Source organism: Prosopis cineraria, unplaced genomic scaffold, assembly GCF_029017545.1.
Source record: "Prosopis cineraria cultivar Desert tree isolate PC_DT_omini unplaced genomic scaffold, ASM2901754v1 PC9, whole genome shotgun sequence".
NCBI lineage: Eukaryota > Viridiplantae > Streptophyta > Magnoliopsida > Fabales > Fabaceae > Prosopis > Prosopis cineraria.
The window spans coordinates 32,013,996-32,026,155 of NW_026555340.1; the positions used below are offsets into that span (position 1 = coordinate 32,013,996).

The 12,160-nt window shown below is 33.9% G+C and overlaps 2 protein-coding genes across 4 annotated transcripts; one reads left to right on the forward strand and one right to left on the reverse strand.

Moving 5' to 3' along the window:
- The first annotated feature begins 1,077 nt into the window (after positions 1–1,077).
- LOC129320141 (probable protein phosphatase 2C 14) lies at positions 1,078–3,192 on the forward strand. The gene is made up of 5 exons (XM_054965359.1): positions 1,078–1,396; positions 1,506–1,676; positions 2,036–2,206; positions 2,307–2,486; positions 2,605–3,192. Exons 1-5 carry the CDS (start codon positions 1,145–1,147, stop codon positions 3,049–3,051), a joined length of 1,221 nt encoding a protein of 406 aa, XP_054821334.1. The 5' UTR covers positions 1,078–1,144; the 3' UTR covers positions 3,052–3,192.
- Positions 3,193–4,586: 1,394 nt separating this feature from the next.
- LOC129320140 (uncharacterized) lies at positions 4,587–10,337 on the reverse strand. Of its 3 annotated transcripts, XM_054965356.1 has the most exons (16): positions 10,193–10,337; positions 9,888–9,999; positions 9,703–9,805; positions 9,013–9,175; positions 8,666–8,923; positions 8,223–8,397; positions 7,671–7,732; positions 7,387–7,550; positions 7,114–7,211; positions 6,774–6,832; positions 6,551–6,685; positions 6,216–6,472; positions 5,975–6,134; positions 5,678–5,753; positions 5,554–5,604; positions 4,587–5,131 (listed from the first exon to the last, which is right to left on the reverse strand). In XM_054965356.1, the coding sequence occupies exons 2-16, from the start codon at positions 9,919–9,921 to the stop codon at positions 4,917–4,919; spliced, it is 2,010 nt and encodes a 669-aa protein (XP_054821331.1). In that variant the 5' UTR covers positions 9,922–9,999; positions 10,193–10,337; the 3' UTR covers positions 4,587–4,916. The 3 variants fall into 3 exon arrangements, with proteins under 3 accessions (XP_054821331.1, XP_054821332.1, XP_054821333.1); XM_054965357.1 differs by lacking the exon at positions 9,013–9,175 and having other exon boundaries at positions 9,703–9,795; positions 9,888–10,243; XM_054965358.1 differs by lacking the exons at positions 9,013–9,175; positions 9,888–9,999; positions 10,193–10,337 and having other exon boundaries at positions 8,666–8,853; positions 9,703–9,795.
- Between the last annotated feature and the right edge of the window lie 1,823 nt (positions 10,338–12,160).

Here is a 12,160-nt window from a genome sequence, read left to right on the forward strand (position 1 = left end):
ATTGGTTAGTTTGATTTTGAATTTCATGTTAAGTTATTTAAATTTGAGTCAATTTTATTATTTTTTTTCCTACCAAAATGAACAGGATTTGTATATAAATTGAGCTTGTAAAATGATAGTAACATATTTTAATGAAATGATAGAGTTTAAATTTATCAAAATTATATTTTTACTTTTATTTAAATATAAAATTTAAGTATAAAATAAAAAAGAATAAAATAAAATAAACTAATTAATAAACTAAATATAATTTATAAATTAATAAATTATATATATATATATGATAATTTGGTTAGTTCAATCTATTTAATTTTAAATTTTATTAATTGAATTAAATTGATCAACTGAAATAATTTTTCAAAAAAAAAAGAATCGAATGTAAAAATCACATAACAAAAATTCAATTCAATTCTATTCTATTTAATTTTTGATTTTGATTCTGTTTTACACATTCCCGCAGTGCGTGCTCGTATCTCATGGTCGAAAGCTCAAAGCAAACATTTATTGTACAGAGGTCGATTTTTTTAATTTTTTCAATAATAATTAAAATCTTAATAATGTTTATGATATTTATAAAATATTATTTTATTCTTAATTTATAGTTATAACTTGTAAATACTTTTTTTGGGTCAGAACACGAGTCATGAACACCAAATACAACTTACTTTTTTATTTTCATTTTTTTTTTACAATACATAGTCAGTATAGGACTAGGAGCCTCATGGAGTTCAAAACTTAAGGCCCATATATTTTTGGCCACATGATGCGCATAAATTAAATATTCGAGAGAAGCCCGGTAAGAATAGCAGCCCTTGAAGCACATGAGTTGGCGAGGGCACCCAACCCATAATGACCCAATAAAGAAAGAATTAAATGGCCCCATAACCCATATTAATAATAATATTATCTTGCATGGTGAGAGTGAAATACAAAAATATCCAATTTTAGGCAACGGATGAGTGTTCAATGAGCCGTTTGACCAGTCGCTTCCAACGGCTAGTAGCGAAATCATTTCACTTTTTGATGACCCATGCAAAGCCTAACCGCCTTCCAACATTAATATATTATCTTGTATTTCACAAAACACTCCCTGTATAGCCGTTAGAGCCTATCCTCTTCGTTCTTCCCTGGCTTCCTGCCTGCGATGGCCGCCCATTCTTCATTTTTTCCCGATACTCACGATTCTTCATCTTTGAAGAGGAAGAGGCCTCTCAGGATTCTGATCCCAGATTTATTGCAAGAAATCCAGACACCCAAGCTCAATGACTCCAAGGCATTGGAGGACGACGTTTGTTTTAGCGGACTTGGTTTTGGGGTTCTTTCTGTAAAAGGCAAGAAATTGTGCATGGAAGATGCTCACAAGATTGTTTCTTCTTTAGAGAGCAACCCGAAAAAAGTTAGCTATGCATAGCTGTAGAAGAGGACTTCTTCAATTATATATTATTGTTCTCGAGTTTCTTTTGCTTCATTATCGTGTTTTCTTATCCTGTGTTGGTAATTTATAGGGCTTCTTTGGCGTCTACGATGGGCATGGTGGGAGGAAGGCCGCAGAGTTTGTCGTCGAGAACTTACACGCTAATATTCTCAAAATGGTGGAGAATTGTTTAGAGTCAAGGGCCAAGGAGGAAGCCGTTAAAGCTGGGTATCTAAAGACAGACGAAGAATTTTTGAAAAAGGCAAGTGCTCGCCCCTGTTTTTCTATATTCTAAAATACAGATGCCTCTTGTTCACCAGGCTCTGCTATTGATTCGGATCCTCACTATTAACTGCTTATATTAGAATATAGAACACTCTTCTGCTGAATTATTGTAATTGTTGAAAATGTAACATCCTCTGAACTTGGTAACCTTATTCTTGCATATTGTTTTTGTCATGACTATGCGATAGCGGAATGCATAAAAATGTCACAAATACAAAAGTTTATACAAATTGTTTAAGACAATAAACTTGGATACTAATAGGGATTTTTTTCCGGAATCTCATTCTTTGTTGGTGGTGGAAATTTTTTTTTTTTTTTTGGATGCTCTGAATATAGGGTATAGGAAGCGGTGCCTGTTGCGTGACAGCCCTGATCCAAGGGAAAGAGATTGTTGTTTCAAACGTGGGAGATTGCAGGGCAGTTCTTTGCAGAGGTGGAGTGGCCGAAGTTCTCACAAGAGATCACAGAGTGGAACTAGAAGATGAACGGAGAAGAATTGAGGAAAAGGTACTCATTCCTTGATACAAGAAAAAAAACGATGCAACTTTTATTATTATATTTATGGAATAGAGCAGACATCCACATGCTATATTCATGATATCTGAAGGGAGGATACGTGGAGATCCATCGAGGAGCTTGGAGAATTCATGGGGTACTCTCTGTTTCTAGAAGCATTGGGGATGCTCATCTAAAGGAGTGGGTGGTGGCTGAGCCCGATACCAAGATTCTGCCATTAACTGCGGATATGGAGTTTCTTGTGTTGGCTTCTGATGGACTGTGGGAAGAGGTGAGACACAAACAGCTCCTGAACAATTATGATTGACGAACAGGGCATCATCTCTACATGTTATTCTCCAATTTAGTGTAGGACTGGGAGATTGATTTTGTTAACATGATTTGCCTAGGTTGGTAACCAAGAAGCCGTTGATACTGTGACACGTTTATGTCGGAATGAAGAGAAGCTAGGCTCCTTGGGAGATGAACAGAATGATGTTGATGATGACTATGGTCAAGTAAACGTAAGTCCGTCATTGAGGCTACGAAGAGTTTCACTTGTGAAGCAGTCGAGCGGCCATAAAAAGACATTGAATGGCTTGAATGAAGTTGGGGAAGATGATTTTCGTTGTGAAAATGAAAGCCCCCCATCGAAATCACGCAGAATTTCATCGGCGAAGCGAGTGTTTATTAAAAAAGAGACACCAGTAAAACCAATCAAAGTGTGCAAGAAAAGTGCAACCTCTGGACTTCTGCCCGCTTGCAAGGAGCTTGTGAACCTTGCCGTGGGAAGGGGGACTTTGGATGATATTACTGTAATGATAATTGATTTAAAACACTACATGTGTAACATCTAAAACTTACAATTATTTGTATAAGTTACTTTGTTTAAAGGGGGACTTTGGATGATCTTACTGTAGTCATAATTGATTTAAAACACTACATGTGTAACATCTAAAGCTTACAATTATTTGTACAAGTTACTTTGTTTAAAGGGAGATTTTGGATGATATTACTGTAATGATAATTGATTTAAAAAACTACATGTACATGTGTAACATCTAAAGCTTATAATTATTTGCACAAGTTACTTTATTTAAATGTAGGTGAACTTAAGATTAATGTGAGTAGTCTCATATTAGATAATTGACTTAATTATCTGTGCTATTTTTGTTTAAAAAATTATAGGTGCACCGTACTGTTGGAAGCCCAAAATTGTATGGGCTCTAATTGCAAGAGCAAGATCATGTGGTGTCTCTTCTTTTATGTAGCATTTTTAATATAGATACTTATATACGAAAGCTCAAAATTATGGGGCTTGATATCTATCACATCTACAAACAACAAGCTACTCAACTTATGGACTCTCACCTTAAACTTGAGTCGATGTGGGACTTGGTGTTTGCTTTGATATTGAAAAAATGCTTGTGCACCATATTATTTGAATGTGTGGACCCTAATTGCAGGAGCATGAAGTTGATGTTTGTAACATCTTCAATATAAGGAGTTTGTAAACTTACACTTTAGATTTGAGTCAATGTGAACTTTGTTGTTTGTGGCATCTTTAATATCTAAACTTGTGTATGCACCATACTATTTGAAACCCAACATTGTGTGGCCTTGATTGTAGGAGTAAAAAAAAACTTGATGTATCACACTTCGGATTTGAGTCAATGTAAAACTTGATGTTTGTAAAATTTTTATATAAAAAATTGAGAGTCACCTGAGCTATTTGGACTCCAATAATCATTAGTATCAATGAAATAATTACAAAAAAATTTTAAGAATTTAATTACTTGCGTTTCATTTTGTGGAGCTTTACCTTTTCCGTTTCTGTATGTTTATCCTGACATGTTTTATAGTAGAGGCTTTAATATATCAAATGTTTTTTCATTAATATTATGTTAACACTACTGACTTTCGTTAACATCTTACCATTAATCTCTTTTTTTGGTTAAATTTTAATTTGAAGGTAACTTAACATGATTTAAATTACTTACATTTCATGTGGATGCAATAATGTTAATGAAAATCAATTCAATTGGTAAGAATTTAATTCATAATTTACAAAATTGTCATTTTATATCTCATTGCTAATATAAGACCCTAGTTGATAAATAATATGTAAATATACTTCTATAAATTATGCATATCCCGACCTTTATAAGCCAGGACCCAACTCACATAATTTTTTTTTCCTAAAAAAAGAAAAAGAAAAATGCAAGATAAATAGTCTCCCAATTTTCATTGTACAATGTCTATTTTACGGAAAAAGAAAAGATGATCGGAACGATGATAGGAACGATGAGCGAAGTGGAAGAAATAAAGGTGGAGTTTACACCGATTACGAGCGAGAAAATGAATTGAGTTTGTTTTTTGTCCAATTAAGATCAGATAGAATTGATTTATTTATAATTCTTCATGATAACGATAAAGACTGAGTAACACAACAATCATTACCAACGTATCTCCACAGCATTATAATATGCAGCTCATTAGTAAAGTGATGGATGCCCTGAAATTTTTTTAACATCAGAAGGATTTAAATTTAAAACTCTACCTTTGTTTCTTTTCAGCTTTATCACCTAAGCTACATGTGGTGGAGTGCTTTACATTAATGTATAAACCGGTCCATCTCAAATTGGAGAAGTGGGGGTGTGCTAGATTAATACTCACCATTCAGCAATGACGTTTTTCATTTGGGAAATTGAGTACACTGCACTTAGCTGCAATGCAAGACGAAGAGTGCACATCCATGCTTTGCCACCGCCAGTGATAACTTTCCTTCAACTATTACTATGTCTTTTCCACTCCACACTTCCTTGCACTTGCAGGAACTGAAATCTGTGCCCGGAAGCACTTTAACCAAGTCTGACAGCTCCATCGATATCATTGTCTTCTCTTCATTTAAATTGAAGAATGCAACATAAATTTGTCCTACATAAGCATGCAGCAATATCCTTATGGAGAACAAAATAAATAAATATCATTCTGTGCAGCTTGTTAGTCTATTATCAAAATGTTGGAAGAGGAAAGTCAACATGAAAGTTGCCGAAATCCACAACATAAACGAAAGTAAAGGTTGAATTTGCCAACTTAACTAACAAAATTTCCTGCATGCAAGGGGAGGGTGATTGTTTACAATTTCAGGTAGTAGAGAGGAGGAGAGGAGATTGATAGGATGTAAACAATTAATTAAACCACACAAATAAAGCTAGAACTAAATCGTCCGCTATTATATTAAAAAAAAAAAAAACAATTTGTGCTTGAATCCTCACGAAGAGTCAATTTGTATTTGTTCTTTTGCAGAAAACACACAAATTCTAGAGCTTTATCTAAAGTATTTGATCGTGTCAAACCTTCTCTTCCAGTAGCCACCCAAGAATGAAGTCCACCAAAATTTTCCCTTGCTGCATCAAAGGCAAAGCTTAATTACAAAATATTTTTCATCATAGAAATGAGTACCTAATCACAAATTTTCACCTTTGACAGAATCTAGTGTTGCACACAGGCCAGAATAACTGTTTACCAGGGTCCCATTAAGATTCAGCTCCCATATCTGTTATAACTCGATAGATCAACTTCCGATATAATCCAAAAATACCATGAATGTATAAGTCTAATTGTGGCTGCTTTTGGGGGCTAAAAAGTTATAATTGGATACAAGAAATTGACTTGGAATTATGATATCCCAAACAGGGGTGCACATGCTTAGACAAGATGTAGCATTGCATATTTTTCTGTATCAAGGGAGAGAATGAAATACATAACACAACATACCTGATTTGCATCCCGCCTGCAGGGAGAAAATGTCCCTAAATTGACCTCCCTAGAAGTAAGCTTTCTTTTTGGAGAACCATCCAAGCAAAATTTCATTCTATTAATTGCAACTAAATGATGTTTCCCTCCATAGTCCTCTTGATAGATTGTGTCCTCATCTCTGCACCAGCATCAACGTAGCACTAATTGTTAACCGGGGGAAAAAAGACAAATAGATCAAAGAAAGAAAAAGCCGTATTACAATGCCCTGCCAAAATCTCTCTTGTGCACACAAAAAGGTACTTGTTGCTTGTTTCCTGGACTCCTTTTCCGGCAAATTCTTTGAATATCTTGATCTAGACCTTCAATATACCACCCACTTGCCTTTGACTCATTACATCTAATGAGACCTAATGAATGTGTAAACGACGTTCGTCCATCTCTCTTGGATCTTCTCTTTTTCCCAATAAGATACTTTGCATCATTTTTGAAGTTGTTTGGGCTTGTAATATAGGGAAACTGTCAATGAAGCAACAGTGATATGATTCTTATTTGACCAACCTAGTATTGCCAAAAAAAAAAAAAAGATTCACATACCTCCATATTATCTGAGCTGAAAAAATTAATCTCCAGCAGAGTAGGATTTGTGATAAGATCATATGTGGTCTCATCAAGCTTGCGCACATCCCCTCCATACATTAGGGGAGACTTTGCCATGGACCACAAGGTCATCTGTAAGATAAGAATGCTTGAAATCGTTGATGATTAATGTACACCAACAAACATATAGGAGGCAACTCCAATGTGCTTCAGTGCATACCTGAGTTTTTTGCTCGTCTAGACTTAGATCAGAAAATCTGTGTGGGCCTTGATTTGAACCTATGACAGAGAAGAAAAAGAGGTACTTTATGCTCCAATTCCCAAAGATCATACGAATTATTTAAACTAGCTCATACAAATTATCTACATATCTAAATTTTCTAATGCTTTATGAAATGACTTTAGTCCATCAACAATATTATTGAGTTAATAGAATTAGTTATTCTCTAGGAAATGCTCCATACTACAAGAAAACTTTGATTCGATCATCAACAACGCACAATAATAGGGTCATGTGTGTTTCCTAGGGGCGGGGGATGGGAAATAGAGGTGCTGATAACCTGGATCAGTTAGCCAACCAAATGGTAGCATGTCCAAATCAGGCCAAGATTTTCCCATCAAACCTTCTGCTCCTATCATATTGGCAGAAGCAAAATCCCTGATTCAGAATGATAAGAGAGAGAGTTACGTAGCATGGAGATAACCAAATACTGGCCAAAAAACATGGAGATAACAGAAGGTGGGTGAAGTAATAATAACTGGCTCCAGTTACTGAAATGCATTGAATTTACAGCCAGTTACCTTGTTCATCAAAAAAACAAAAACCTAGTTACCTTGTCACATTAAAATGTGCTTTAACATCTCCCCATCTATCCCAGTCATCTCCTGTTATACGATACATGTTGACTTGTTCACTGACATCCTTAGCCATGGCTGATGTCACGCTGGTTCCAGGAGAAAGAGAATATATAATGGGATGATCAAGCTCCTTGAGAATCTAGCATGGCAGTTCATATATTAAGTTTTCTTATAAATGCTTGCCAAATAATTATTGATCTAATTGTTAATATGAAGAGACAAGGAGGGGCCAAGTGGGAGAAGAAACTGCATAATATACCTCTGATACATAGCCTATTTCGTTTAAGTCCAAGTCATCACCAAACACACAGTCATGTTTAACTGCAAGGAAAATATAAAGGCCATATCTATCAAAGTGACAGGAAAAATAGGAAGAATTTCTCTTATGCTCATATCCGGTACCATAAGCCTACAGTTTCTTATAAACATATTTTTTTCTGTAACCCACATGTGAACTGTAAATGTATAATGCAGATAGTCATTTCTAGGAGAAGAGAGTGGACGAGAGGGGAAAATCCTCTAGTTGAACTAGTTCTAAAGTGTGGCCAGGGAGGTGAGACGAGGTCATGTGATCTGAATTTTCATGAAACATCAGTCGAAGTTCAAAGGAACTTAAAACAATGACTCCACTTTTCAAAGCCCTCTGAATCACCTTTATGAAACAGACAACACAAAATTGTCACTGTCGCAAATTTAGGTGAAATGATATCTGGAATGCAATAAACTTTTCAAAAACGTCATGATTAATGTCCGTAACATATATGTTGCTGTGGTGCATGATGAATAGACTATGTTTAGGTAGTCGAGGCACCCAAATCAACGCCCCATGCAGCATATTGCTCATAAAGGGAACTCAAAAAAGCCCTTGCAGCTCCCAATGTTGTATTTACACTCATGAACCCATGAGGCATCCATGCACAAGCCCTTTCCGGCATAGCTATGTCCTTGGCATGCCACACTCGACCGGGCTCTTGATAATAGCCTCCCTAGCAAATTGCAAGATTGCAAAGTCAATTGTCAACGATAACTTCAGCTTGAGGCTCAATAATATCTTCTAGGAATTCGTTTTTTGATTAGAGTAACAAGAATCAACAGAAAACTTCCGTCTATACTATACACAAACAAATATATGCATATCTTGCTTCTGTTGTAATTTTCCACAAGATTTATTATTACTTAAGGAACCCATTACTGTCATTTTGGAATTTACAAGGGGAAAAATTTTGAGGTCAAAGAAGAAAGATGGAGCAACACCGTTGTTGTATCCAAGATAGGGGTGTTCGCATTGACAGCTTGTGTGCTTATGCCTCTCATAACGTGAATCCCAAACTTCAAACCCATGCGATGTACTTTATCAGCTACTTCGCTGAAACCTTTCCCACCTTTGGAAGATGGCCACCTTCCTGGGTCGGGGATCATCCTCCCCCACTCATCAATCACATCTAATCCAAGAGAATCAGGATAAGCACCCTTGACTTTCTTTCTATACCAGAGATAATCCACCACAACATACTACAAGAATTTGAAGGAAAGAAATTCAGATCTGTATCAAGCAAAAATACTGCTAATATATATCAAAACATTTATCAAATAAAATCAATCTCATATCCATGATCTTTGAGACGCTGAGAAATTATCTCAGCACTCTCTAAGAATTCTTCTTCAGAAATTGTCCAGCTAAATGAATCATAGGAATTCCAACCTCTTGGTGGGAAGCTAGCTCGCTGTAGGCCACTAGTCTTGGTTACATTTTCAGATGACACCCTAAAATAAACGATCAAAATTTTCACAAATGATGTTCATCTCTTGCACTTTCTGATTTGATCCAAGAATCTTGATATTTGACCAGATGTTTAAATAATCGATGAGCAAATTGAGTCATGTTAGATCTTTCGTTACTTTTTTCTCAACAAACAACTGAATAGCATCCGTGTCGTACTCGAAAATATTCTCTCTCTCTCTTTTCTTTTTCAAGTTTGAGGCAAAAACAGATGAACTAAATATTTTCTTTCTAGGGTGCGAAGAATGCAACCAAACCGACACTGAACAAGTAAATAAAAATAACATCAATGAGAATAATTTGAAACTTCTCGATAACAGCAGCTTAGCTATATATTCAATAGACTACTTAGTTCCGGACAGCTAAATCGACCACTTTCTGCGCATATAAATTCTCCTCAGAAAGATGAAACCGAAATGCATTATCCTTCAACGCTCTTCAGTACACAAACATGCAGTTGACACTTTTCACTAAATAAACGTTAGAAGAGGAGAAGAAGATACTCACATACCTCTGACTGCAGAGAAAAAAGAGAGTGCAGGCAGAAATTACAAGCAGACTTTTCATGGTTGCTGGGACGGATGTACCTGCGGGCAGCTCCTGCCTGTTAAATACTAAATTTGAGCAGTACTATCGTCAACAATAATAATATTAAATATGAGTTGTAGACAAAATACCAGACACTGACAATAATACCTTCAATGCTATTGCGTTCATGGTTGGGTTGCATTTGCTCATTTTCCTTGTCGCCACTTTGCTAAGCCGTGTTGCTTCTTTACGCAATCCCAAAATAGCACTTCACTGAATCCTACGGAGATAAACATTATCTTATGGGATTTCCTCCATTTAAAATGGGATAAATCGACTTGAATCTCCTAGTATTATTTGCTCTAGACTCGGGATAATTTTGCTTCGATAAATTTCGACTTCAGGAGTGAAGAAAAGGAACAAATTGATGTGAAGGTAATTCTTCCATTTAGAATTGGAGAAACTCAGATTACCGTGAATTATTTGCTCCAGACTTTGAGATCAGCAGATTTTATATGATAACTGTTCCGACTTTGAAGTTATAGAGCGGAGTAAAGAACAAATGTATACACCAGAGGGCGGTGAAAGTAGAGCAAAGCCCGACGGAGTCAAACCTTCCTGAAATTTTAGAGCTGAGGTTAAAAATGTATAATTTTTTTATGTTTAAATCTATTCGAGCTAGATCAAAAAAAAAAAATTTAAACTAAATTTTAAGTTAGGCTTGATATGAATATTTGAATAAACAATTTTTATTTTTTAAAAATATATAAAATATTATAAATATCAATTAATTTTTAATATTTTAGGTTATTTTATATAATATATTTGAATAAATAATTTTTATTTTTAAAAAATATATAAAATATAATAAATATTAATTAATTTTTAATGTTTTAGGTTTTTTATATTAAAATATTATATATTTGAATCATGTATATAATTTAAATATAAAAAAATATATTTTATATAAAATAAAAAAATTAATCTTAAAATAAAAATTAATTAAAAATAATTTTAAATATTTAAATTGAGCTTGATTATTGAGCATTTTAGAGAAGCAGGCCTGTTTAGCCTAAATAAGTCCGCCACAACGATCCACATCTGGCTGCTTACTTGGTGAAGGATGATGTCATGGGAAGTGCGGGGGCGGGCGCGTGCGCAGAGATTTCTCGCCCAAACAAGACACGGTGAAGGAACCTTCATTTGGATTTTATCAATTTATGAACTCAATTTATGTTAAAAAAATTAATTTTTTAATACTTTAATTTTTAACTAACTTATCATTTAATCTCTCAATTATGACCTGCTGCGATTTAATCTACTAATTTTTAATTTATATATAACTCAATTATTTAACTTTTAACTCGTTTATGAATCAATCCCTTAACTTTTATTTGTTTTATTTTTTTAATGTTAACTTAGATCACACATGAAAGAGTAAAATAAGGATATTTTAGTACAAGATATGAACTTTCTTTTATTTATTTTATTTGATAAGGATAATTTAAAAAAATTAAAAATAAAGATTGATTTATAAGTGAGTCAAAAATTAAAGGACCGAATAACAATGAATCATAATTAAAGATTAAATTATAAATAAGTTGAAAATTAAAAGATTAAAAAATAATTTTTTTTTATTTTTTCATTATTAAAAGTGCATGAGAAATGACTGTTCAATGATTTGATAATTGATTATCTCATACATGTCACACATTCGTTATAACAAGTATTTTGTGTTACGCCATAAGAAACATATGACCAATTGACCAAATATCTTGTCGTCTCATTAAGGCTTTATTTGATAGGAAATAAAGGAAAGTATAAATACTCACTTTTTATTTATTTATTATTTATGAAAAAACACAATTATCACTCCCATAATTTCATTTGATTTTGTTTTTAGTCTATATAGTTTTTTTTAAGTTTTCAATCCTTATAATTTTAATAAAACTACGTGATGGTTGTTATTTAACTCTCTATATTTTTAATATTTTTAGTGATTTTAATCTCTGTAAGGATAAAAACATTGAAAAAAAAAAAACTACAAGTAGTAAAAGCAAAATCCTATAAAATTATTGGAATAAATGATTATATTTTCTCTTTATTTATTCATTAATATAAATGAACATGAATATATATTGATTGCAACAATAAGATAGACTAGACTAGACCAGACCAACAAAAATTCTCACCCACTTGCAATCTTCCAACGAAAACTGGACAGGCATCTTCATCCAACAAATTTTCATTAACAAAGTGCAAACCAACTTTTTTTCCCGACAAGAATAAACTAACTTCGTTGAGATTAAAGCCTTCTTCAAAACTTGTTTCTTTTTGACTGCCCCACGATTCTGGACGCACCTTGAATATAGGTGGGTCTGTGAACCGGAGAGGAGAATTGGTTTTATACCTATTACCTTGGTAGAGTTTATGGGAATCCA

Coding starts and splice junctions, on each gene's coding strand:
- LOC129320141 (XM_054965359.1), top strand. CDS start 1,145: ATGGCCGCCCATTCTTCATTTTTTCCCGATACTCACGATTCTTCATCT. Junction 1,397..1,505: donor TAGAGAGCAACCCGAAAAAA/GTTAGCTATGCA, acceptor GGTAATTTATAG/GGCTTCTTTGGCGTCTACGA. Junction 1,677..2,035: donor ACGAAGAATTTTTGAAAAAG/GCAAGTGCTCGC, acceptor CTCTGAATATAG/GGTATAGGAAGCGGTGCCTG.
- LOC129320140 (XM_054965356.1), bottom strand. CDS start 9,921: ATGCAACCCAACCATGAACGCAATAGCATTGAAG. Junction 6,686..6,773: donor TAGACGAGCAAAAAACTCAG/GTATGCACTGAA, acceptor CTTATCTTACAG/ATGACCTTGTGGTCCATGGC. Junction 6,473..6,550: donor TCAGCTCAGATAATATGGAG/GTATGTGAATCT, acceptor CTTCATTGACAG/TTTCCCTATATTACAAGCCC.